We start from the raw sequence: 26899 nt of genomic DNA on the forward strand, positions 1-26899 counted from the left end.
GGTTAATCTGCAGGTTAATAGCGTTCTGACACCATGCGGTGCTGGCACTGAGAGCCTCGCTGACGGGAGTAAATGAACTTTATCTCTCTGGCAACATTTGTCTTCCAGTCATATGGGTGCCGCCGGCATGGGATCAGTCACCACTTGCCGCATACAGAGCAGCAGTCGTAACCTCAAGAGAAATAGACATGCTGCGGCCTAGAAAGACGTGTCACATGCCCGTCTCTACGACTGGTCCGCAAGTGTCTGGACTCATAGTGCTCATGGGATTTCTTGACATCCCATCCCCTCATGCTATAACATCTGGACGCATAAATTTACAGCGTCAACCCGCAGCAATTACTGATCGTGTGCACATACCCTTATGGGTTATAGTTTGGCGCGCAGAAGGAGCACTAGTCAATAATAGAAACCTTCGGCACACAGTTATGACACTTCCAAGTAAAGATGAAATAGAGTGAAATTTAATTTACCGCCGATATGTGAGCATAACCGAAAATTCAGATCCAACATTTCAGCATTTATGCCTTTTTCAAGGATATCTGTACATGTCAAAACATAAATATATAAAGTCAATTGAAAAAATCAAGAAAAAAGCTGAATGGCACTAAGAACACTGGTGAAGCAGGTTTGCTGAGTCAACAGCACCACAGACGGTAGATCCACGGAAATTGGCGTGCTTGCTTGAAAATACATGTGCAACAATCCAAAAACGAGAGAAAATAGCCGCACCACACAAGTATTCCGTGCAAGACGCGAAACGGCCGTAGTCCATTGACTGCACCAGCTTGCTCTGCAGTCGTTCTGCCCTCTATAACCATGTCCACATTGCGTTGTTTGAAATAAAGGGCAAAGGTTTTTTAATTACACGGAAGACTTGTGTGGTGCGGCTATTTTCTCTCGTTTTTGGATAAATATATAGGAGTTACACCATTGTTACTAGAGTGAATCTTGGTAACAATGAATGTGAATAGCCTTTACACCTGCATGGACCATCAAAGGGGCATTGAGGCAGTCCAAAATTTTCTAGATACCACTTTTTTGTAACTACAAATATAGTTTTGCATAAGGTTGATCACATTGATTTTAACAGAAAACTTCCTGTTTGCAGATCAATTTTATGTACAAAAGGCTGGAACTGCCATGGGGTCCAACGTGCCCCCCATATGCTAATATCTATATGGCACTTTTTGAGGCGATATATGTACAGTACAGACCAAAAGTTTGGACACACCTTCTCAATTAAAGATTTTTCTGTATTTTCATGACTATGCAAATTGTAAATTCACACTGAAGGCATCAAAACTATGAATTAACACATGTGGAATTATATACTTATCAAAGTGTGAAACAACTGAAAATATGTCTTATATTCTAGGTTCTTCAAAGTAGCCACCTTTTTGATTTGACTGCTTTGCACACTCTTGGCATTCTCTTGATGAGCTTCAAGAGGTAGTCACCGGAAATGGTCTTCCAACAATCTTGAAGGAGTTCCCAGAGATGCTTAGCACTTGTTGGCCCTTTTGCCTTCACTCTCGGTCCAGCTCACCCCAAACTATCTCGATTGGGTTCAGGTCTGGTGACTGTGGAGGCCAGGTCATCTGGCGTAGCACCCCATCACTCTCCTTCTTGGTCAAATAGCTCTTACACAGCCTGAAGTTGTGTTCGGGGTCATTGTCCTATTGAAAAATAAATGATGGTCCAACTAAACGCAAACCAGATGGAATAGCATGCCGCTGCAAGATGCTGTGTTAGCCATGCTGGTTCAGTATGCCTTCAATTTTGAATAAATCTCCAACAGTGTCACCAGCAAAGCACCATCACACCTCCTCCACCAGGTTTCACGGTGGGAACCAGGCATGTAGAGTCCATCCGTTCACCTTTTCTGCATCGCACAAAGACACGGTGGTTGGAACCAAAGATCTCAAATTTGGACTCATCAGACCAAAGCACAGATTTCCACTGGTCTAATGTCCAATCCTTGTGTTCTTTAGCCCAAACAAGTCTCTTCTGCTTGATGCCTGTCCTTAGCAGTGGTTTCCTAGCAGCTATTTTACCATGAAGGCCTGCTGCACAAAGTCTCCTCTTAACAGTTGTTGTAGAGATGTGTCTGCTGCTAGAACTCTGTGTGGCATTGACCTGGTCTAATCTGAGCTGCTGTTAACCTGCGATTTCTGAGGCTGGTGACTCGGATAAACTTATCCTCAGAAGCAGAGGTGACTCTTGGTCTTCCTTTCCTGGGGCGGTCCTCATGTGAGCCAGTTTCTTTGTAGCACCTGATGGTTTTTGCCACTGCACTTGGGGACATTTTCAAAGTTTGCCCAATTTTTCGGACTGACTGACCTTCATTTCTTAAAGTAATGATGGCCACTCGTTTTTCTTTACTTAGATGCTTTTTTCTTGCCTAATACAAATTCTAACAGTCTATTCAGTAGGACTATCAGCTGTGTATACACAAGACTTCTGCTCAACACAACTGATGGTCCCAACCCCATTTATAAGGCAAGAAATCCCACTTATTAAACCTGACAGGGCACACCTGTGAAGTGAAAACCATTCCCGGTGACTACCTCTTGAAGCTCATCAAGAGAATGCCAAGAGTGTGTAATGCAGTCCTCAAAGCAAAAGGTGGCTACTTTGAAGAACCTAGAATATAAGACATATTTTCAGTTGTTTCACACTTTTTTGTTAAGTATATAATTCCACGTGTGTTAATTCATAGTTTTGATGCCTTCAGTGTAAATTTACAATTTTCATAGTCATGAAAATACAGAAAAATCTTTAACCCCTTCATGACCCAGCCTATTTTGACCTTAATGACCTGGCCGTTTTTTACAATTCTGACCAGTGTCCCTTTATGAGGTAATAACTCAGGATCGCTTCAACGGATCCTAGCGATTCTGAGGTTGTTTTTTCGTGACATTGGGCTTCATGTTAGTAGTAAATTTAGGTCGATAATTTTTGCATTTATTTGTGAAAAAAATTGGAAATTTGGCGAAAATTTCGCAATGTTCAAATTTTGAATTTTTATTCTGTTAAACCAGAGATATGTGACACAAAATAGTTAATAAATAACATTTCCTTCATGCCTACTTTACATCAGCATAATTTTGGAAACAACATTTTTTTTGCTAGGAAGTTATAAGGGTTAAAATTTGACCAGCAATTTCTCATTTTTGCAACAAAATTTACAAAACCATTTTTTTTAGGGACCACCTCACATTTAAAGTTAGTTTGAGGGGTCTATATGGCTGAAAATACCCAAAAGTGACACCATTCTAAAAACTGCATCCCTCAAGGTGCTCAAAACCACATACAAGAAGTTTATTAACCCTTCAGATGCTTTACAGCAGCAGAAGCAACATGGAAGGAAAAAATTAACATTTCACTTTTTAGTCACAAAAATGATTTTTTAGCAACAATTTTTTTATTTTCCCAAGGGTAAAAGGAGAAACTGGACCACGAAAGTTATTGTACAATTTGTCCTGAGTACGCTGATACCCCATATGTGGGAGGGAACCACTGTTTGGGCGCACGACAAGGCTCGAAAGAGAAGGAGTGCCGTTTGACTTTTTGAATGAAAAATTGGCTTCAATCTTTAGCGGACACCATGTCGCGTTTGGAGAGCCCCTGTGTGCCTAAATATTATAGCACCCACACAAGTGACCCCATTTTGGAAATTAGACCTCCCAAGAAACTTATCTAGATGCATAGTGAGCACTTTGAACCCCCAGGTGCTTCACAAATTGATCCGTAAAAATGAAAAAGTACTTTTTTTTTTTCACAAAACAATTTTCTTTAGCCTCAATTTTTTCATTTTTACATGGGCAACAGGATAAAATGGATCCTAAAATTTGTTGGGCAATTTCTCCTGAGTACATCGATACCTCACATGTGGGGGTAAACCACTGTTTGGGCATACGGCAAGGCTCGGAAGGGAAGGAGTGTCATTTGACTTTTCAATGAAAAATTAGCTCCAATCGTTAGCGGATACCATGTCGCGTTTAGAGAGCCCCTGTGTGCCTAAACATTGGAGTTCCCCCACAAGTGACCCCATTTTGGAAACTAGACCTCCCAAGGAACTTATCTAGATGTGTGGTGAGCACATTGAACCCCCAAGTTCTTCACAGAAGTTTATAATGCAGAGCCGTGCAAATAAAATATCAATTTTCTTTCCTCAAAAATTATTTTTTAGCCTGCAATTTTTTATTTTCACAAGGGTAACAGGAGAAATTGGACCCCAAAAGTTGTTGTCCATTTTGTCCTAAGTATGCTGATACCCCATATGTGGGGATAAACCACTGTTTGGGCACACGTCGGGGCTCGGAAGGGAAGTAGTGATGTTTTGAAATGCAGACTTTGATGGAATGGTCTGCAGGAGTCACATTGCGTTCGCAGAGCCCCTGATGTGCCTAAACAGTAGAAACCCCCCACAAGTTACACAATATTGGAAACTAGACCTCCCAAGGAACTTATCTAGATGTGTGGTGAGCACTTTGAACCCCCAAGGGCTTCACAGAAATTTATAACGCAGAGCCGTGAAAATAAAAAAATCATTTTTTTTTTACACAAAAATAAGATTTTAGCCCCCATTTTGTTATTTTCCCAAGGGTAACAGGAGAAATTAGACCCCCAAAGTTGTTGTGCAATTTTTCCTAAGTACGCTTATGCCCCATATGTTTGGGTAAACCACTGGTTGGGCGCACGTCGGGGCTTAAAAGGGAGGGAGCACCATTTGACTTTTTGAACGCAAGATTGGCTGGAATCAGTGGTGGCGGCATGTTGCGTTTGGAGACCCCTGATGTGCCTAAACCGTGGAAACCCCTCAATTCTTACTCCAGCACTAACCCCAACACACCCCTACCCTAATCCCAACTCTAGCCATAACCCTAATCACAGCTCTAACCCCAACACACCCCTAACCCTAATCCCAACCCTAACCATAACTGTAACTACACTCCTAACCCTAATCTTAACCCTATTTCCAACCCTAACCCTAATTCCAACCCTAACCCTAAGGCTATGTGCCCACGTTGCAGATTCGTGTGAGGATTTTTCCGCACAGTTTTTAAAAAGTTTACTGTGGATTTCCAGTGTTTTTTGTGCGGATTTCACCTGCGGATTCCTATTGAGGAACAGGTGTAAAACGCTGCGGAATCCGCACAAAGAATTGACATGCTGCGGAAAATGCAGCGTTTCCGCGCGGTATTTTCCACACCATGGGCACAGGGCATTGGTGTTCCATACATTTACATGGTACTGTAAACATGATGGAAAACTGCTACGAATCCACAGCAACCAATCCGTGCTGATCCGCAGCCAAATCCGCACCGTGTGCATATAGCCCAATTCTAACCCTAGTACTAACCCTAACCCTAGTTCTAACCCTAGTTGTAACCCTAACCCTAGTTCTAACCCTAGTTGTAACCCTAACCCTAGTTCTAACCCTAGTGGAAAAATAACAGTAAATATATTTTCTTTATTTTATTGTTGGGGGTGATATAGGGGGGGTTTATTTATTATTGTTTTTTATTTTGATCGCTGTGACAGAATCTGTCACAGCGATCAAAATGTACCTGGAATGAATCTGCCGGCCGGCAGATTCGGTGGGCGCACTGCGGATTCGCCCGCCATTTTGGAAGATGGCGCCCATGCAGAAGACGGACGGACACCGGGAGGGACACCGGAGGTCGGTAAGTATGCGGGGGTGGGATCGGACAGCGGGGGGTGAGATAGGATTGCGGGGGGGAGCGGACAGGAGGACGGAGGGGAGCGGAGGACAGGACGGAGGATGGGTGTGGTGGATCGGTGGAGGTGGCGGGGGCGGATCGCGGTCTCCAGCCATGGCCGATGATATTGCAGCATCGGCCATGGCTGGATTGTAATATTTCACCAATTTTCATTGGTGAAATATTACGATTGCTCTGATTGAAAGTGAAACGTAACCTTCAACAGCCAATCAGAGCGATCGTAGCCAAGGGGGGGGGGGGGGCGCGAAGCCACTCCCCCTGGGCTAAAGTACCACTCCCACTGTCCCTGCAGATCGGGTGAAATTACAGTTAACCCTTTCACCCGGCCTGCAGGGACGCGATCATTCTGTGACACAGTATATGCGTCACAGGTCGGATTGACACCGACTTTCATGACACACACGCTGTGTCACAGGTTGGGATGGGGTTAAATGAGAAGGTGTATCCAAACTTTTGGTCTGTACTGTATATACTCTCCCATTTTTCCAAGAATGTTCCATCTATTGGATAAGATTTATAGATGATGTTTTCATGATATGAAGGGAAATATTGATTCATTAACCCTTTCGCGACATGCGCCGTACATGTACGGCGCATGTCGGGTCCCCTGCTTTGATGTGCGCTCCGGCGGTGAGCGCACATCAAAGTCGCGACATATCAGCTGTTTTGTACAGCTGACATGTGCGCGCAATAGCGGCGGGTGAAATCGCTATTCACCCGCCGCAATTAACCTGTTAAATGCCGCTGTCAAATGCAGACAGCGGCATTTAACTACCGCATCCGGCCGGGCGGCCGGAAATGACGTCATCGCCGACCCCCGTCACATGATCGGGGGTCGGCGATGCATCAGGAAGGTAACCATAGAGGTCCTTGAGACCTCTATGGTTACTGATGCCGGCCTGCTGTGAGCGCCCCCCTGTGGTCGGCGCTCACAGCACACCTGCATTTCAGCTACATAACAGCGATCTGATGATCACTGTTATGTAGCAGAGCCGATCGGGTTGTGCCTGCTTCTAGCCTCCCTTGGAGGCTACTGAAGCATGGCAAAAGTGAAAAAAAAAAGTTTTTAAAAATGTGAAAAAAATATTAAAAATATAAAAGTTTAAATCACCCCCCTTTCGCCCCATCCTAAATAAAACAATTAAAAAAAAAACCTACACATATTTGGTATCGCCGCGTTCAGAATCGCCCGATCTATCAATTAAAAAAAAGCATTAACCTGATCGCTAAACAGCGTAGCGAGAAAAAAATCCGAAACGCCAGAATTACGTTTTTTTGGTCGCCGCGACATTGCGTTAAAATGCAATAACGGGCGATCAAAAGAACGTATCTGCGCCAAAATGGTATCATTAAAAACATCAGCTCGGCACGCAAAAAATAAGCCCTCACCCGACCCCAGATCACGAAAATTGGAGACGCTACGGGTATCGGAAAATTGCACTTTTTTTTTTTTTTTTAAAGCAAAGTTTGGAATTTTTTTTCACCACTTGGATAAAAAATAACCTAGACATGTTAGGTGTCTATGAACTCGTAATGACCTAGAGAATCATAATGGCAGGTCAGTTTTAGCATTTAGTGAACCTAGCAAAAAAAACAAACAAAAAACAAGTGTGGGATTGCACTTTTTTTGCAATTTCACCGCACTTGGAATTTTTTTCCCGTTTTTTAGTACATGACATGGTAAAACCAATGATGTCGTTCAAAAGTACAACTCGTCCCGCAAAAAATAAGCCCTCACATGGCCAAATTGACGGAAAAATAAAAAAGTTATGGCTCTGGGAAGGAGGGGAGCGAAAAACGAAAACACAAAAACGAAAAAGGGCCGCGACTTGAAGGGGTTAATGCATTTTGTTTCAGGACATCAATTTATGTATTCCTAATTTGACATTTTCAATTCAGAGTTATCGAAACAAAATCGTTGCGATCGCGTTGTGCCTATGGTCTTCATGGTGAACTGGGCCAAAAGATGTGCCTGAGGTCACCCAGGAATGGTGGCCTGTAAGCTCCGACAGAGCAGGAGCTGACATGCCTCCTCCCTGTGTGTGAGAAGCTGATCTAATGCCCTGCAATGCAGAAGTATTGCAGAGTATTAGATCAGTGATCAGGCACTGTAAAGTTGATGTCCCATCTTGGGACAATATAAAAAAATATATACATATTGCAATTTCTAAAAATATATATTTTTTTAAAAATCACAAAATAAAGAACAAAAAAAAATGAAAAAATATTAATCCAATACTTTTTTTTTGCTCAAATAAAAGTACACATATTTGGTATCACCTCATCAGTAACGACCCTACCTATAAACTGTCCCACTGGTTAACCCCTTCAGTGAACACGGTAAAAGAGGCAAAAAAATAAGCTTTATAATCATACCGCCGAACAAAAAGTGAAGAAAAGCACGATCAAAAAGAGGAATGAAAATAAAAATGGTATCTCTGAAAACGTCATATTGTCTTGCAAAAAGAAGCCAACCGTACAGCTCCGTCAGTAGAAAAGTAAGTTGTAGCTCTCAGAATAAAGCGATGCAAAAATAATTATTTTTTCTATAAAATGGTTTGTGTAAATCGCCAAAACATAAACAATATGTGTTGTATCGTTGCAATCATACTGACCCAAAAAATAAAGCTGCCTTATCAATTTTACCACGTGTGGAATTGCATAAAAAAAAAACTATTCCTGAATTGCTGATTTTTGCTCCTTCTGCCTCCCAAAAGTTGGAATAGAAAGCGATCAAAAAATGTCATTTACCCGAAAATGGTACCAATAAAAACATCAACTCGTCCCGCAAAAGAACAAGCTGCCACATGACTGTCGGCCTAAATACAGAAAAATTATAGCTGTCTAAATATGGCGATGCAAAAACTAGTTATATTTTAAAATATAAATGAAACCAATTCTTCACCTGCTGTTGATTTATCGCAGTAAGGCTCTGCACACATTTATTCTGCGCTCTACGCTGAGCGCTTACATGGGGTTTCGTGTAAATCTCTGAAATATGCCATTCAGACGGAGCCCATGATGGAAGATTCTCTATAATGAGGCAGATGGAGGCATTGTGGATGCCATCTGACCTGTTATCCGGCGGTGTCCATCTTTTTAGGTATTATAAAAGTGCGGTCGACCACAGTTTTGTGCACTTCTGAAAAGAAGGAAACCACTGAATAGAGGCCAGAAGCCAGAGTAACTGCTGCCTCATTGTAGTGAATGGATGCCTCGGGGGTTTCATCTGAATCACGTCAATTGGTGATTTAGAGGGGAAACCCCGATGTAAGTGCTTTAGTGTTCCCAATAAAAGCTTCAACTCATCCACAAAAAAGCAAGTCCTCACTCAGGTCTGTCTTCTGTTAATAGAAAAATAAGGGGCTTCCACGTTACTGGTTAGTACAAAGGCTCTGGAAAACTGCTATGGTTCCTTGCCCCCAAAAGAAATTCAGCAAATTCTGCGCCCCCAAATCAAAATGCTCCCCTCCCTTCTGAGCCACACAGTGTGCCCAAACCACATTTAGCGTCCACATGTTTGGCATTTCTGTAGCGATGACAGCTCACCTAATTTACAGGTGCATGTCTCCAGAAGCATGAGCTGGGCACTACAAAGTACTGGTCACTACAACGACAGTTTACCATTTTCACTCCGCAACATCCACTGCTGCTTGTTCCTGGAAATCTCCCATGGAGTTAATATCATCACTACACCTGTAGATATATTCCCACAGAGTAAACCAAAAATAATTATAACCTATAGGTCAAAGAGAATCAAAGTACAACCAAATAACCTATAACTCTCAGTTAACTATATAAAACAATACTTTAATGGTTAAAACCATGGACACAGCCACAAACATGACAAGACTAACAACCGTGCTCTCTAGGTATGCCCTAACCAGGGGACCCTTATTGCCTTCTACCTGGCAGTGGAGGTTGGCACCCTAAATATATATACGAGACTGGCGCCCCCACTCAACGAGGACTAACCCTAGATCTCCTATTACTGCCCTATATATGTGTACCAGCCGGGCTCACAGATGTACAACAGGAAAAAAATAGGGTAGATAGGTATCAATAACCAAGATTACCAATTGGTAGATAAGGCAAAAAACATTATTGTATTAATTTTGATAGGGTGAGAGACACAGACATACAAAGTGCAAAGCAGTGCGGAATAAAGTGCTAAATGTGAACAATAATGATACCTAGCTACACTGCTCCCTAACCTCAATACCTGCCTTGCTGTGGAGGTTGGCACCCTACTGTACAGCGGAAATGGCGCCCCCACTCTGCGACGGCTAGCCCTTAGATTCCCTATGGGTAGCTAGGAATAATGGCATAAAAATATATAATACTGATGCTAATTATATGCCATAATAGTTAGCTTAATAAACTCTAGCAGGATACCCATAGGGAATTCAGGAAAATGGCCGCGGGATGCCGCGCGTGTGCAGATGGAGATCGCGGCGGCCATTTTCCTGAAGCCGAGTTCGCATCTCTGCTTCAGGAAAATTTTCCTGAAGCGACGGGCAGCAGAGCACTCCATCTGCACATGCGCGGCCTCAGGAAGATGGCCGCCGCCACGGAAAAGCCGGTGAATAGCGCAGATCGCGCTCTTTGTCTGCCGCTGCGCAGTGCATTCGGTAGTTGCACATGCGCAAAACACTACGCCAACGCCGGGAAGATAAGCAAGAGGTGGGGGAGAAACAGCCATTTCACCACGCCCTTTTGACCAGACCAGCGTGATTGACAGGCGAAAACGGCGACTTTGGTAAGGTATTTCGGCAGCATAGGTGGGGAATCAGGGGACAAAAAATACACTATTGTAAAGCACAGCTCAGGCCCTATTTAACGGTATTTTTATGTCATACTGAAAAAACGGGGTGACAGGTTCCCTTTAACTCCTGTGTAGCACCTGAAGGGTTAATAAACTTATTGAATGTGGTTTTGAGCACCTTGAGGGATGCCGTTTTTAGAGTGGTGTCACTTTTGGGTATTTTATGTCATATAGACCCCTCAAAGTTGCTTCAATTGTGATGTGGTCCCTAAAAAAAAAATGGTGTTGTAAAAATGAGAAATCGCTAACCAACTTTTAACCCTCCTAACTTCCTAACAAAAAAATGTTTCAAAAAAATGTGCTGATGTAAAGTAGACATGTGGGAAATGTTATTTATGAATTATTTTGTGTGACATAACTCTCTGATTTAAGGGCTTAAAAATCAAAAGTTTGAAAATTGCAAAATATTCGCCAAATTTCTGATCCCCCCCCACAAATAAATGCAGGTCATATCAAAGAAATGTTACTACTATCATGAAGTATAACGTCACAAAAAAAAATCTGAGAATCAGTGGGATGCGTTGAAGTGTTCCAGAATTATTACCTCATAAGATGATACTGGGCAGAATTGAGAAAATCTGCCTGGTCAAGAAGGTGAAAACAGGCTTTGAGTGAAAGGGTTAATTGAAATAAAGCCACTGTCACCTTTATTTGAAATAAAAATTAAAAAAAATATCCTCACCTTTATGACTAATCCATAGAAGCCCATGTCCCTTGTAAAAGAAAAAAAAAAAACACTGTAATCCTCACCTGTCCGATAAAATGGTAATCCACTGATGCCCATGTCCACTGTAAATGAAAAATAACCATATTGCTCACCTGTCCGACAAGTGTAGCTCTGCTACATCTAGATGCCATGCTGAATGTTTACATGATGCGAGCGTTCAGAATGGCACCCAGCAGAGACACTGAGCTGTACGACATAGCGTAGCATCAGTGTCCCACGGTGACGTGAATAAGGTGAGTGGAGTTCTTAGTCGGTGAATGGAGTTTATCGGCTAAGTACTCTGCTCACCTTATTCATGGCACTGTGAGACACTGTTGCGCTATCACGCACAGCTCAGTCTCTATGCTGGCTGCCAGACTGAATGCTTGCATGATGTAGCAGAGCTACACGTCGTGTGACAACAGGATTGCCATCTCATCGGACAGGTGAGGAATATGGTTGTTTTTTTTCTTTAACAGGGGACATGGGCTTCAGTGGATTATGCGTAAAGTTGAGAATAACTTAGATTTTTTTTATTTTATTTCAAATTAAGGTGTCAGTGTCTTTATTTCAATTAAAGGACTTTGTTCTGGGTGTATTTATTTACAATATGGCCTAGCCTATTAATATCTGCGTGCAGCTGTCTGCCTAACCTTTGCTGGTTATTAATTATAGGGGGTCTCTACGTCATTTTTTTGGGAGGTTCCCCATTTTAATAGCCAGTGAAGGCTAAGTATTCAGTTGTGAGCTGATATTAATAGCCTGAGAAGCTCCATGTGTATTACCCCCTTCCCTTGCTATAAACATCAGCCCCCAGCTGTCCGTTTTCCCTGAGCTGGTTAACAAATTTTCGGGCGGTCCCACTCCATTTTTTTTCTGGAATTTGATTTATTAAATAAATGTACCGTAAGCTACGCACACACTGCACTAATTATATATGTCACTGACGTATATCTATCATCTTTCTTTATATCTATGTATTGAAGAATATTTAGTTTGAAAACTATCTTTAAATGACAGAGTAATTTTCTATGTAAAAGCTCATGTTAATATCGCATTGCATACGGATTGCATTCGCATAAATTTTGGGTGTCAGAAGGATGCTAGGTGAGAAAAATTGTGTTGTACTCACATGAAAACCGCATGTCATTTGCATGACATCGTCCCACTTTTCAGGAACAACATCAGATTTTATTCACGCTGATGGGTACGGGCCCTAAGGCTGTGTTCACACGTTGAGTTTTTGCACTACCCATTATTTTCAATGGGTGAAAAATGCTGAAAGTGACATGCAGCATTTTGCAAATTGTCTCTCCAGAGAGGAAGAGAATTAGAACTTGAGTGCCACCTATAGAAATTGGCAATCCTAAAAGTCAATATCGACTCTCTAAGGAGACTTAGGTTAAAAGCCAAAACAATTTGCATATTTCCCAGAGGAGCATTGCGGCTTAAAAGTCTCCTCACCTCGGCATGTCAGGCCGCAAAGAGAAACATTACCCCTTAGATACTGCATTTTGCGAAAACGCAGTTCTTTGACAGAACAGTCAGGAAATAAAAAAACAACTTGGGCGCACAAGATTTCTGAAATCTCATAGACTTTGCTGGTAGGCAGCTGAAAATTTGCATAAAAAACCCCACAATGTGTGAACATAGCCTAAGGGTTGTGTAAGCATCCGTCCAGTCTGACTGCTCATTTCCTATAGAGTGGCCACCACAAAAAAAGTATCTGTTTTAGGCTTGGCGTGAAAGGCCGGCGTCTGCCACGGTGGGTCTGTGTCGTGACTATATTGGAGCCGTCCATACATATACGTTTCTCAGAAGCCCATAGTGCGCAGAGCCTTTGTGAGGGCAGACATTGGTTCAAAACTAACCATCATCTCGGTCAACGGCTCACTCACGGCTCCATGCTGCTGTATATGAGGGCAGCAAACAAGAAGGCCACGTATCCAACGCCGGGAGCGTCATTCCTGTATAAGTCTTGCAGTGTTAGTCCAAAAGATTGAACAGTTTTTATTTATTTTCAGAGATCTTACAAGGAGCCTTGTCCTCAGTGTTCAGAAATCAACTGGGGGATCAGTGATGAAGGCAAATACTACTGCAGAAGCTGCCACACTATCATAGAGGTACGCCCATCCAACATGTCTAGTCGGCCTTTAAAGGCGTCGTCACTTATTCTATCCTACGTGTTTCGGAGGTAGCATCCTCCTTCCTCAGGGATTATGGTCGGCCAGCGATCCATAGTCTTTTATAGGGGAGTGTAAACTGTCCTGTGTTCTTTTTTGCAGGATTCTATGCATCTATCATAGAAGTTACTTATTTATTACCATTTTTTGAGAATTATAAGATGCACCCAAAGTATTAGGGCGGAAAGGATTGAAAAAAAAAAAAAGTAAAATAAAATGGTGGTGCGCCTTAGAATCTGTTTTAACAGTCGCTTACCTGGGGGGCGATGGAGTGGGGTCACAGGAGTCAGGGTCGCTGCTTTCGAAGATCGGCAACAGCGGCAGGAGATTGGCGATGCTGAGGGCCCCGCTCTCAGAAGGGCCGCTGATTCGGGAGGTCGGTGGCAGCAGGAAGAGTGGGGCGATGCTGCAGGCACCGTCATCTCAGGAGATGTCGATGCCAACAAGCGGAGGTCGCCTCTTCCGTACATATTCCTGCGGTGGGCTTTGGGAAAATGGTGGGCGTAGGCGACGCATACATAGATTAAGTTCTCAGGAGACATCTCTCAAGATCTTAATCAGCGCGTGCGCCACCTAAGGTACTATATCACTTGGGCTTGGTACTATACTTCTGATTTCAGTTTAAACTTTTTATTTATTTTTTGTTCTTAGAAAACTCAGGAACTTGCAGAAACTGAAATTTTCGTAGACAATGCAAAGGTCCAATCTATTTCCAGGGGATTAAGGAAACCGAAAAAAGGTACGTGCTGAAACCCTGGGTGTAACTGACCTACTGTTTGTACGTTCTTACAAGTAATTTAAAGAGGCAGTGATAAAACGTGTTTGCTTTCACGTCATAAGTGATTGACCATTCGGAAATACAACGGTCTTACCACTTGAGGGCTGACTTGACACATTCTTTTTATGGCTTTCTACACTGTGTGCAGAATTATTAGGCAAGTTGTATGTCACGGGCAGAAATAGGAAAACAGGAGATGAGGAATTTGGGCCCCTGAACTGCCCCTCAGGCTAGGGGAAGCCCTGTCTTTCCTTAACTTGGGGGTACCCTTGAAGGTAGGGAGGCCCAAGTCACCGACCTGTCCCTGTCTCCTGTTAAACTCTGAACTAAACCCCCAACCCCACCCCAGGAGGTGAACAGTGTAAACAGCACCACAAAGCAAATAAACAGGAACAAACAATATGAGTGAGGCCACGTTCACACTTTGTGGCCTGCTCTGCGGGTTAATCCCACAGCGGAATTGATAAATCTGCAGGGCAAAACCGCTGCGGTTATCCCTGCAGATTTATCGCGGTTTGTTCCGCGGTTTCCGCTGCGGGTTTCCGCCTATACTATTGATGCTGCATATGCAGCAATATGCAGCATCAATAGTAATGTAAAAAATAATAAAAATTGGTTATACTCACCCTCCGATGTCCGCATCTCCTCGGCGCTGCACTCAGCGGTCTGGTTCCAAAGATGCTGTGCTGAGAAGGACCTTCGTGACGTCACAGTCATGTGACCGCGGCGTCATCACGGTCATGTGACCGCGACGTCACCACAGGTCCTGCTCGCACAGCAACTGAGACCGGACGCCGCGGGCAGCGCTTGAGAGGTGAGTATAGCATCATTTTTTATTTTAATTCTTTTTTTTACACCAAAATATGGTTCCCAGGGCCTGGAGGAGAGTCTCCTCTCCTCCACCCCGGGTACCATCTGCACATTATCCGCTTAACTTCCCGCAACGTGGGCACAGCCCCATGCGGAAAGTGAGTGGATCAATGCACTTCTATGGGTGCAGAATCGCTGCGATTCTGCACCAAGAAGTGACATGCTCCTTCTTTTTTTCCGCAGAAAAGCCGCGCGGCTTTTTCCGTGGAAATCCGCAGCGTGGGCACAGCGGGTTTTGTTTTCCATAGGGTAACATTGTACTGTACCCTGCATGGAAAACTGCTGCGGATCCGCAGTGTCAAATCCGCTGCGGATCCGCGGCAAAACCCGCAAAGTGTGAACGTAGCCTGAGGGGAACAGGATACCAAAAGGTGAATGCACAAACTAAAAAGTAACAAAACTCAGAACTTAGCTTGTGCACGCCGCTGCAGACTCCACAACACAGATAGTACAGCAACTGAGCTCCAAACACCAGACTTGGCTGACACCAGGGAGCTGCTACTGCGAGGTTGGTCTCCTGAAAGGACCTGTATAACCAACAGTCAGCTGATGCACCAGGTGACCTTATAAAGGATGGTGGGAGTGGTCACCAGCAACATCAGCTAACCCAGCAGCAATGCAATAACACCAGCGGCCATCGGGGGGGGGGACTGCATTAACCCCCAATGACCAGAAAGGAAAAAAAATTTAAATCAGAGGGAAACCAGATCTGCCACAGATTCAAACATGGATCGTGACAGTGTATTTTGATCACATGATACTTTTTATACGTGTCGTCCTACTCCAAGCTGTTCAGGCTTGAGAGCCAACTACCAATTAAGTAAATCAGGCGATTTGCATCTCTGTAATGAGGAGGGGTGTTGTCTAATGACATCAAAACCCTATGTAAGGTGTGCTTAATTATTAGGCAACTTCCTTTCCTTTGGCAAAATGGGTCAGAAGAGAGATTTGACGGGCTCTGAAAAGTCCAAAATTGTGAGATGTCTTGCAGAGGGATGCAGCAGTCTTGAAAATTGCCAAACTTTTGAAGCGTGATCACCGAACAATCAAGCGTTTCATGGCAAATAGCCAACAGGGTCGCAAGAAGCATGTTGGGCAAAAAAGGCGCAAAATTAATGCCCATGAATTGAGGAAAACCAAGCGTGAAGCTGCCAAGATGCCATTTGCCACCAGTTTTGCCATATTTCAGAGCTGCAACGTCACTGGAGTAACAAAAAGCACAAGGTGTGCGATGCTCAGGGACATGGGCAAGGTAAGGAAGGCTGAAAAACAACCATCTTTGAACAAGAAACATAAGATAAAACGTGAAGACTGGGACAAGAAATATCTTAAGACTGACTTTTCAAAGGTTTTATAGACTGATGAAATGAGGGTGACTCTTGATGGGCCAGATGGATGGGCCAGAGGCTGGATCAGTAAAGGGCAGAGAGCTCCACTCCGACTCAGATACCAGCAAGGTGGAGGTGGGGTACTGGTATGGGCTGGTATCATCAAAGATGGACTTGTGGGACCTTTTCGGGTTGAGGATGGAGTGAAGCTCAAGTCCCAGACCTACTGCAAATTTCTGGAAGACGACTTCTTCAAGCAGTGGTACAGGAAGAAGTCGGTATCATTCAAGAAAAACATGATTTTCATGCAGGACAATGCTCCATCACATGCCTCCAACTACTCCACAGCGTGGCTGGCCAGTAAAGGTCTCAAAGAAGAAAAAATAATGACATGGCCCCCTTGTTCACCTGATCTGAACCCCGTAGAGAACCTGTGGTCCCTCATAAAATGTGAGATCTACAGGGAGGGAAAACAGTCCACCTCTCGGAACAGTGTCTGGAGGCTGTGGTGGCTTCTTAACGCAATGTTGGTCGTAACAGATCAAGCAACTGACAGAATCTATGGATGGAAGGATGGTGAGTGTCATCATAAAGAAAGGGGGCTATATTGGGCACTAATTTTGGGGGGGTTTGTTTTTGCATGTCAGAAATGTTTATTTCTAAATTTTGTGCAGTTATATTGGTTTACCTGGTGAAAATAAACAAGTGAGATGGGAATATATTTGATTTTTATTAAGTTGCCTAATAATTCTGCACAGTAATAGTTACCTGCACAAACAGATATCCTCCTAAGATAGCCAAATCTAAAAAAAAACCCACTACAACTTCCAAAAATATTAAGCTTTGATATTTATGAGTCTTTTGGGTTGATTGAGATCATAGTCGTTGATCAATAATAAAAATAATCCTCTAAAATACAACTTTCCTAATAATTCTGCACACAGTGTACATAGCCCTATACTGCATAGTGTAAAGCAGCATTTACATTCTCTTTTCAGTAGAGATGAGCGAACCCGAACTTCAAAGTTCAGGGTTCGTACCTGAGAGCTAGTGTCCGGCGTGAAATGCTGAACATGGCTTTTCCCAGAAGTCTTTTGCAAAGTTCGGAGTTCCAGAAGAAGTCGGTTGGAGATAGAGAATTTTTTTCCAGATCCAAAGTTCTGGCTCTCATTGTTTTCAATGGGGTTCTGGTTCAAGTTCGGGTACAGTTCTGGTACCTGAACTGAACCTTTGACTAAAGTTCATGACGGGTACCAGAAACCAAAGTTCCACAAGTCCGCTCTTCTTATTTTCAACTTTTAAAACTTCTTTAGTGCCACCTAGTGGCCGTTACTGGTACAGTGGGTTCGATATTGTGAAACTCTGATGGGGCCAAACTTGTATTATATAAAGTATGGAAACATCCAGATCCTTGTCCTGCACTTATATTAAATATTGGGTTCTAGTGGAGACCTAACTTCAGGACTTTCAGCAGCTCCTCAGAAAGTAAACAAGATGCCTGTATGAGGCCACGTTCCAATGTACAGATACACTGCATTTTCTTTGGGGGGGGTATGCACCTGAATCAAAGTGTGCCACAGAAATTTGATCTGATTATTGTCTACGTTTTGTTCCCTGTATTTCAACACATTTTGGTGCAACTTTTTTTTTTTTTTTGGGGGGGGGGTGCAGAAATTCTAGGATTCTGCATCGAAAGCCGCTATTACATTTTTTATTTCATTTCTTTTTTTCTAAAGTTTCCCATAGCAACCAACAGGGGAAACATATCAAGAAACGCACTGATCAAAAGCGTCTTTAAATATACAGTCACAGTTGATTTTTTTTATCTTTTCCAGATTTTTCTCTGCCAGAGGGTGAACATTGAAATGTCTCCTTACCCTGCAGGAAATGAATGCAATTCTGGCATCGGCTTTATTTCTCCAGATCAGGACAGTTACAGAAATATCAAAATTGCTTAATTTTTATTTTTTAGTTTTTTATTTAGTAGCCAGCAAAAATGTTAAAGATTGTAAATGTGTGATTGCAGTTGATTCTGTCAGTATCCTCCAGAAGTGGGTGGGTGGTTTGCATACTTCCGGACACTTTCCGACTTGACATGTCCAGCCTCACTTATCCCACTTGTATTGAGCGAGGCCTGCTCACGTCTAGTCGGCACGTGACTGCATGTATGCCATGGCCCCATCATCAGCAGTTTTTGACTAGTTCCCAAGCGTTCTGCCTTCATCCCTTGAGTCAATCAATACATGTCTAAGGCTGTATAAACCATGTAGGATGGAAGGAACGCTTCTCTCATTCTCTTCTGTACGACACGAGATGTAATAATAATCCATAGACCTTGCTGGTGACGATGTGTTCATGTATTTGCACCTATCTACTTTCTTCCTTATAGAATGGGGCTGGGAGTGGTATATCTGCGAAGGTTTTCAGTTTATTCTCCTCAAGCAAGCTGAAGCACTCGAAGCTTTGGGAATCGGCCCTGGCCTTAAGGTAAGTTTTAGATTACACTTTTTTTTTTTATCCTTTCCAGATACAATATTTTATTAAATATCCCTTTTATTGGATGATGTCTAATTGTGGTTAATTCGCAAAGCTATTACTGTGCACCCCTTTTCTGGGACTAATTGCTATTTAAAACTTTTTTTTTTTTTTTTTAAGCACCATGCGAGAAACCATGTTCTATCAATTAATCTGATGCTATTAATTAGTGTTATGAATTTAGATTTATGATATGTTTCAATGTATAAGAATAAGCTCCAGACAGAAGTGTTCAACTCCAGGCACAATTCACACTGGACGGGCTGCGGCTTCCACATGGTTCTCTGCAGCTCCAACACACAAACTGCTCAGCTCTCCTAGCTGACCTGTGCAGTCTCCGTTCAGAAAGAGACCCCAACACGTCTCTCTCAACTATACCTCACACTCGCCAGCTTCAACACCCTCAACTCTGCTTCATTCAGAAGACTGACACCCATAGCGAACAAAGACCCTGGTTCTTAGTCAAAGCAAGTCAGGTATATCTAATCAAGATCTGCAGTGCTATGATTTACCTCTAGCCTACCTGGGTTTGTTACAATGCACACAAGTCTACGATACGCTCAGCTGGGCTACATGGGCACGCTTAGTCCCACTGTATACACTACCACATATTGAAGTTCCTTCCAGGCATGTGTTCTGATACCATAACTTTGAAATGTCCTTCAACTGCTTCAAATGTGCAGCATCTATGTAAGTCTTGAGCAGGAGAGAAAGCTTCCAGTAGTGATTACATGGATCAATGTCAGGTAGGAGGAGAGAGCGCTGTTCTCAGCAGGGATCGGGAAGAGCAGCATGTCTGCTTTTGCCTCCATAACCGGAAGCTGCTTCTGGACTAAGACGCATACACTTTTTAGCAAGATTTTTTTTTCTTGCTTAAAAGTGCGTCTTTTAAGTCTAAAAAATACAATATTTAGTTCCGGTACCACACCATGAATTTCAATGTGTCAAATTTTAAGAAAACAGAAAAAAGACCAATACTGCACATTTTGGCAATGTATCGATGAAAGCAGTTATACTTAAATGGATATAATAGGGGAAAGGACCTCAGAAAAAGACATGCATCTTTAAAAGAAACAGACCTAATGATACAGAAGACTGTGTTCATAAATGGAACCAGAGGCTGTACACAATTAGTAAAGCAGCCCATAACATATGCATGGAAATTGTACAATAGAAGAAAAAAATATAGGCATATTATAATATAGAACAACCACAAAATGGCAACGTGTCTATCACATAATCAATGTAAGTGTACAAGAGCATACATGAAAAAATATAGTCAGAATTGTATACCTGATCGAGGTAGATGAACCATAGGCAAGATGGGAATATGCGTATTGCATGATCACTGATGAGATGGAGTATTCAGGTACACTAGTGTCAGGTCACAAGAAACTTGTGTACTCAAGAAAAAAGTATAATGTATACTATATATATATATATATATATATATGTATATGTATATGTATGTATATATATATATATATATATATATATATATATATATATATATATATATATATATATATATATATATATATATAATCTATGTGACTGCAGACTTGTGAATCCTCAGAGCAATCTGTCAGTGTCCTCCAGAAGGGGGTGGGTGATTTGCATACTTCCGGACACTTTCCGACTGGACGTGTCCAGCCTCACTCAACCCCCTTGTATTGAGCGCGGCCTGCTCACGTCTAGTCGGCCTGTGACTGCATGTATGCAAGTTGCACACTTGTGGTCACGCACCCTCCCTCTTCCGGCACTGGAGAATCCTGACAGCACCCACATAGTGACTGCAGACTTTAGCTCAAGCCTGGACAACCCATTTAAAGGACACGTCAGTAGTTTTTTTTTAAATAAGTGTTCTTTAGTAAAGTCATTACTTGGAGGCAGACCATTGTTTTCCTAAATAAAAATGGCAGCCCCCAGGCGGGGTAATGGGTAAACTTCCAGTGCATTGCAGGTGAATGTTCAACTATACCTGATGTTCTTATTGAAATTATTACATTATTTATGATCTGAACAAAATGTGGATACTTAAACGTTGAAAGAAAAACACACTGTAAATGATCAAATGAAATGAAAAATGTGTCCCATGAGTATATATGTGTCTGTAAATGAAATCTGTCAGCAGGATTTCACTACCCCCTCCACAACTATTTATATGTGCATATAGCTAAGAGACAAGTCCAACAATACCGTTACATGGTCAGTCCACTCCTCCATTACTTAGAATGCCAACAGCTCTTCATCCTCATTTGTATATCTGAAGACTCTGTCACTCCAGCTCTATTCCCGCCACTTCGTGCTTGACTGACAATCATCCTGTGATTTCAGGCAAAGGAGCTATCGGTCAAGCAAGAAGAGGCCGCGCTGAGCGGGACTAGAGCTGGAGTGACCGAGGCTTCAGATCTACCATAGTTTTTCAGCCTCATTTGCATATTATTATTATTATTATACATTTTTATAGCGCCATTTATTCCATGGCGCTTTACATGTGAACGGGGCAAATATAGACAAGTACAATAAACATGAGTAAAACAAGGCACACACCAGTATAGAAGGAGAGAGGACCCTGCCTGCGAGGGCTCACAGTCTACAGATCATCTCACACTGATTTCTCAGTAACAGGAATGGACTGGTCATGTGAACGTATTGCTGGACTTGTCTTTAAAAGAGCTAAAAGCACATAAAAATAGTTCAGAAGGTGAAATCCTGCTGAGTTTACCTTTAACATGTTTAAAGGACAAAGGGCCCTTATGTGTTTTTTTTTGTTTTTGTTTTTTTTGTTTTTTATTTTATTTTTGTTCTTTCTGTATACAACAGGATCATGGTATGTGCAATCTGTGGAGACGATACCTTCATGTAACCAAACAAGCATACTGCAAAAGGCCCTCTTATATGACGCACATGCGGTCGGTATGTAGAGCTGATTTTTAGCAGCAGTGTGTGTGTAAAAAAAAAAATTATAATAATAATAAAAATAAATTAATCTAATACATATACGGTATGTGTAATATATATTCTTGTCTATGTATGTGTTATTATTTATATAGTTAAGCAAGTTCAAGATGAAATCATCTCTAAAAGGCCTAACGGTAAAGATGACACATTGCCTTTGTATTTTAGGCTGAATAGATATAATATATATATATATTTATTTACATTTTAAAAATGACAAAAAGGAAAATGGCCCAATGGGAAAGTTTGGGTAATGGAGAAACAAATGGGTTCATTCTGCACTTCCATGTGGGAAGGACGATGGATGAAAGAGTATAAGGCTAGGTTCACATTGCGTTAGTGGGTGATCGCTAACGGACAGCGTTGCACGGCGAAAATGTCGCAATTAACGCCGTGCAACGGGTCCGTTAGCTCACCCATTGACAGCAATGTAAATTTCGCCTGCAGCGCATCACTAGCGCGTGCCTTTTTCGGCTCGCGCTAGTGATGTGCCGTTCTTCTGTGACGCGCCTCGGACGCTGCTTGCAGCGTCCGCGGCGCGCCCGAGGTCCGTTCCCCGCTCTCGCAGATCGGGGATCTGCGAGAGCGGGGACGTTAACGCGACCCCTGAACGCGGCCCCTAAATAAACATTGCGTTAGCGCAATCCGCTAGCGCTAAACGGATTGCCCTAACGCAATGTGAACCTAGCCTAAGTGGTATATTTGTCAATGCATTTAAAACTATATAAACTTCTTCTTCAGGACAACCACCATTACCCACACTTTCTTCCTCTCGTGGGTCTGGCTTTGCAGGGAGTTGCGGCGTAGGGCCTTACTATGCTCGCTCCCGAGAACCCTCTCATTAGTAATGATTAGCTCCTTACTAACTGCGCAAGCAACTAAACAAAAACTATACAGAATATCTAATTGGAGGCAATTACTAATATTATTATTACACCTAGTACATATTAAAATGGGATTTTTGAGATGGGAATACCCCTTTTAGGCTATGTGCACACGTTGCGGATTTTGCTGCGGATCCGCAGCGTTTCCGCAGCTGCGGGTCCGCAGCAGTTTCCCATGAGTTTACATTATAATGTAAACCTATGGGAAACAGAAAACGCTGTGCACATGCTGCGGAAAAAACGCGCGGAAACACATCGGTTTACATTCCGCAGCATGTCACTTCTTTCTTTGGATTCCGCAGCGGTTTTACACCTGCTCCAATAGAAAACCGCAGGTGTAAAACCGCAGTGAAATCCGCAAAAAAACACGGTAAATCTGCTATAAATCTGCAGCAAAAACGCAGCGTTTTTGCCCTGCAGATTTATCAAATCCGCTGCAGAAAAATCCGCAGTGGACCACTCTACGTGTGCATATACCCTAAGCGTTACCAGTGATTCTGTGCACACAACTCGACCAGGTGAGCACCGTTATGCAATTCTTTTAACATTGTTACCCAGATAAGACCCTATTTTGCGCTTTGTCTTTCTAGTCTTTCTTTTCTTTTGATGCAAAAGTTTGGGCACCCTTGGAGATTTGTGTGCTCAGATAACTTTGAGCAAGGTTTCAGACCTTAATTAGCCTGTTAGGGTTATGGCTTGTTCATTATCATCGCTGGGAACGACCAAGTAATGCAAATTTCCCAGCTTTATAAAAACCCAGCTGTCCCGATTCCTCCACTCAGTGTGTCTGGGACTTGGTGATGGACAGCTCTGTCACCCTATCCTGTGCTGGGGCATGCTGAACTGTCAGTTCTTTGATTGACAGCTCAGTTAACCTATCTGAGACTGGGAGGTGCAGACATTTCTCCTGGTGCTACCTGTTCTTAGTAATTGCCCTGCGGTTTAGGTGAGCTGTCTGGCCCAGATCACTGCCAATCAGAGCATCTGTTCTCTGGTGTGTGTTTCCTTGATTCCTGTACTGTGAGTTCTAATCTACTGCTGCCCGACCTTTGGACTGTGTTTTGACTACCCATTTGTTATTGCCCCTTTGCTTTGATCTACTATTTCTCTGGTATTATGACCCCGAACTGTGACCTGACTTGTGCATTTGTCTTTTCCCTTAGTTTACTATGTGCTCTCTTGGTACTGACCCCAAAACATCTAACTTCTCTGCCTCACGGCCTATCATAGTGACTATCGTCATACCAGCCTCAGCTAACCTGGTGCCAAAAAAGAGCAGCCATAGGTTCTTATAAGCAGCTACTTAGCACTCTGAAAGTTGTGGAGGCCCACAAAGCAGGAGAAGGCTAGAAGATAGCAAAGCGTTTTCAAGTTGCCCTTTACTCAGTTTGAAATGTAATTAAGAAATGGCAGTTAATGGGAACAGTGAAGGTCAAGATAAGGTCTGGAAGACCAAGCAAAATTTCAGTGAGAGCTGGTCATAGGATTGCTAGAGAGGTAAATCAAAACCCCCGCTTGACTGCAAAAGACATTCAGAAACATTTAGCAGACTCTGGAGTTTTGGTACATTGTTCAGAGACACCTGAACAAATATGACCTTCATTGAAGAGTCATCAGAAGAAAACCTTCCCTGCATGCTCACCATAACATTCAGCATCAGAAGTATGATTCAAAATCAGTAGTGTGTAAAAGCCTGATGCATTTTTTTCCGATGAGGTTAAAATAGAACTCTTTGGCCACAATGATCAAAAGTATGCGTGGAGAAAAAGGGCACGGAATTTCAGGAGAAGACCATCTTGCCAACCATTAAGCATGGGGATGGATCAATCCTGCTTTGGTGTTCTGCAGCCAATGGCACGAGAAACATATAATGGGTAGAGGGATGAATGGATTAAATTAAATTTCAACAAATTCTTGATGCAAACATAACACCATCTGTAAAAAAGTTGAATCTGAATAGAGGATGGCTTCTACAAATGGATAATGATCCTAAACACAAGTCTAAATCCATAATAGACTAACTCAAAAGGTGCAAGCTGAAGGTTTTACAATGGCCCTCAGAGTCCCCTGATCTGACCATCATTGAAAATCTGTGGCTAGACCTCAAAATAGCAGTGCATGCAAGACGACCCAGGAATCTCACAGAACTGGAAGAACTTTCCAAGGAAGAATGGCTGAAAATCCCTCAAACGGGAATTGAAAAACTCTTGTCTGGCTACAAAAAGCGTTTACAAGCTGTGATACTTGCAAAAGGAGGTGCTATTAGGTACTATCCATGCAGGGTGCCCAATCTTTTGCATTGGCTCATTTTCCTTTTTGCAATTTTTAAAATGTAAAAGATGAAAATATTTATCAGTGAACCACAATAAAACACAGGTGTGCAGAGAATAAAATGTAACAATTGGTGTGATTCAACAGAGTGGGTTAGGCTACTTTCACACTAGCGTTAACTGCATTCCGTCACAATGCGTCGTTTTGCCGAAAAAACGCATCCTGCAAAAGTTTTTGCAGGATGCGTTTTTTCACCATTGATTAACATGAAGCGACGCATTGTGACGGATTGCCACACGCCGCACCCGTCGTGCGACGGATGCGTCGTGCAGTGGCGGACCGTCGGGAGCAAAAAACACTACATGTAACGTTTTTTGTTCACGACGGTCCGCTTTTTCCGACCGCGCATGCGTGGCCGGAACTCCGCCCCCACCTCCCCGCACTTCCCCGCACTTCCCCGCACCTCACAATGGGGCAGCGGATGCGCTGGAAAAATGCATCCGCTGCCCCCGTTGTGCGGCGGAGACAACGCTAGCGTCGGGAACGTCGGCCCGACGCACAGCGACGGGCCGAGCCCGACGCTAGTGTGAAAGTAGCCTTATACGGTAAGTATCCTCACCAACAGTAAAGAGTAAGTTGTGCCCACAATGAAATAGAGTTAATATAAAAATTCAGGGGATGAATGATCCAAGGATATCCCCTGATCCACCGCAGCAAGACTGCTTAAATGCGATCTTTAGAAGTATGTGCAGCACAGTTTGTTCCAATGATTAAGTAAGCCTGTCTTACTACCAGCAGCTTTACTCTACCAGCACTCCGTGAGCGTGCCAGTTTGTTTTTCTATTTTTATTTTTTTTTAAATACACTGCCCACAAAATAAAGGCAACACTAAAATCCCACATCCTAGATATCACTGAATTAAATATTCCATTTGCAAATCTTTATTCATTACATAGTGAGAATGCGTTGAGAACAATAAAACATAAAAATGATCAATGTAAATAAAAATTAATATCCCATGGAGGTCTAGATTTGGAATGATGCTCAAAATCAAAGTGGAAAATCGAACTACAGGTTGATCCAACTAAAGTGGGAATACCTCAAGACAAGGAAATGATGTTCAGTAGTGTGTGTGGCCTCCACAAGACTGTATGACCTCCCTACAACACCTGGGCATGCTCCTGATGGGGCGATGGATGGTCTCCTGAGGGATCTCCTCCCAGACCTGGATTAAAGCATCTGCCAACTCCTGGACAGTCTGTGGTGCAACGTAGCGTTGGTGGATGGAACGAGACCTGTGCTCGATTGGATTAAATTCTGGGGAATGGGCAGGCCAGACCATAGTATCAATGCCTTCATCATGGAGGAACTGCTGATACACTCCAGCCACATGACACCTAGCATTGTCATGCATCAGGAGGAACCCAGGGCTCCTGCCTATCGTCTCACAAGGGGTCTGAGGATCTCATCCCGGTACCTAATGGCAGTCAGGGTACTTTTGGCTTGCACATGGAGGGCGGTGCGTCCCTCCATAGTAATGCCACCCCACACCATTACTGACCCCTTGCCAAACTGGTCATGCTGGAGGATGTTGCATGCAGGAGAACTTTCTCCACAGCGTCTCCAGACTCTGTCACGTCTGTCACATGTGCTCAGTGTTAACCTGCTCTCATCTGTGAAGAGCACAGAGCACCAATGTCAAATCTGCTAATCTTGGTGTTTTATGGGAAATGCCACTCGCCCTGCACAGACGTCTGTTTCTGACAGTTTGAGCAGACACATGGATGTTAGTGGCCTTCTGGAGGTCA

General features: G+C 43.0%; 1 protein-coding gene across 1 annotated transcript in view; it reads left to right on the top strand.

The window, feature by feature from the left end:
• Window positions 1–26899, top strand: part of TAF1B (TATA-box binding protein associated factor, RNA polymerase I subunit B) — a 128401-nt gene that overhangs the window by 28615 nt on the left and 72887 nt on the right. The window contains exons 2-5 of the mRNA XM_077291418.1: window positions 13306–13404; window positions 14116–14203; window positions 18830–18927; window positions 21802–21894. Of these exons, the coding sequence (XP_077147533.1) occupies window positions 13306–13404; window positions 14116–14203; window positions 18830–18927; window positions 21802–21894 (378 nt within the window). The remainder of the gene's footprint in view (window positions 1–13305; window positions 13405–14115; window positions 14204–18829; window positions 18928–21801; window positions 21895–26899) is intronic.

Source organism: Ranitomeya variabilis, chromosome 2, assembly GCF_051348905.1.
Source record: "Ranitomeya variabilis isolate aRanVar5 chromosome 2, aRanVar5.hap1, whole genome shotgun sequence".
NCBI lineage: Eukaryota > Metazoa > Chordata > Amphibia > Anura > Dendrobatidae > Ranitomeya > Ranitomeya variabilis.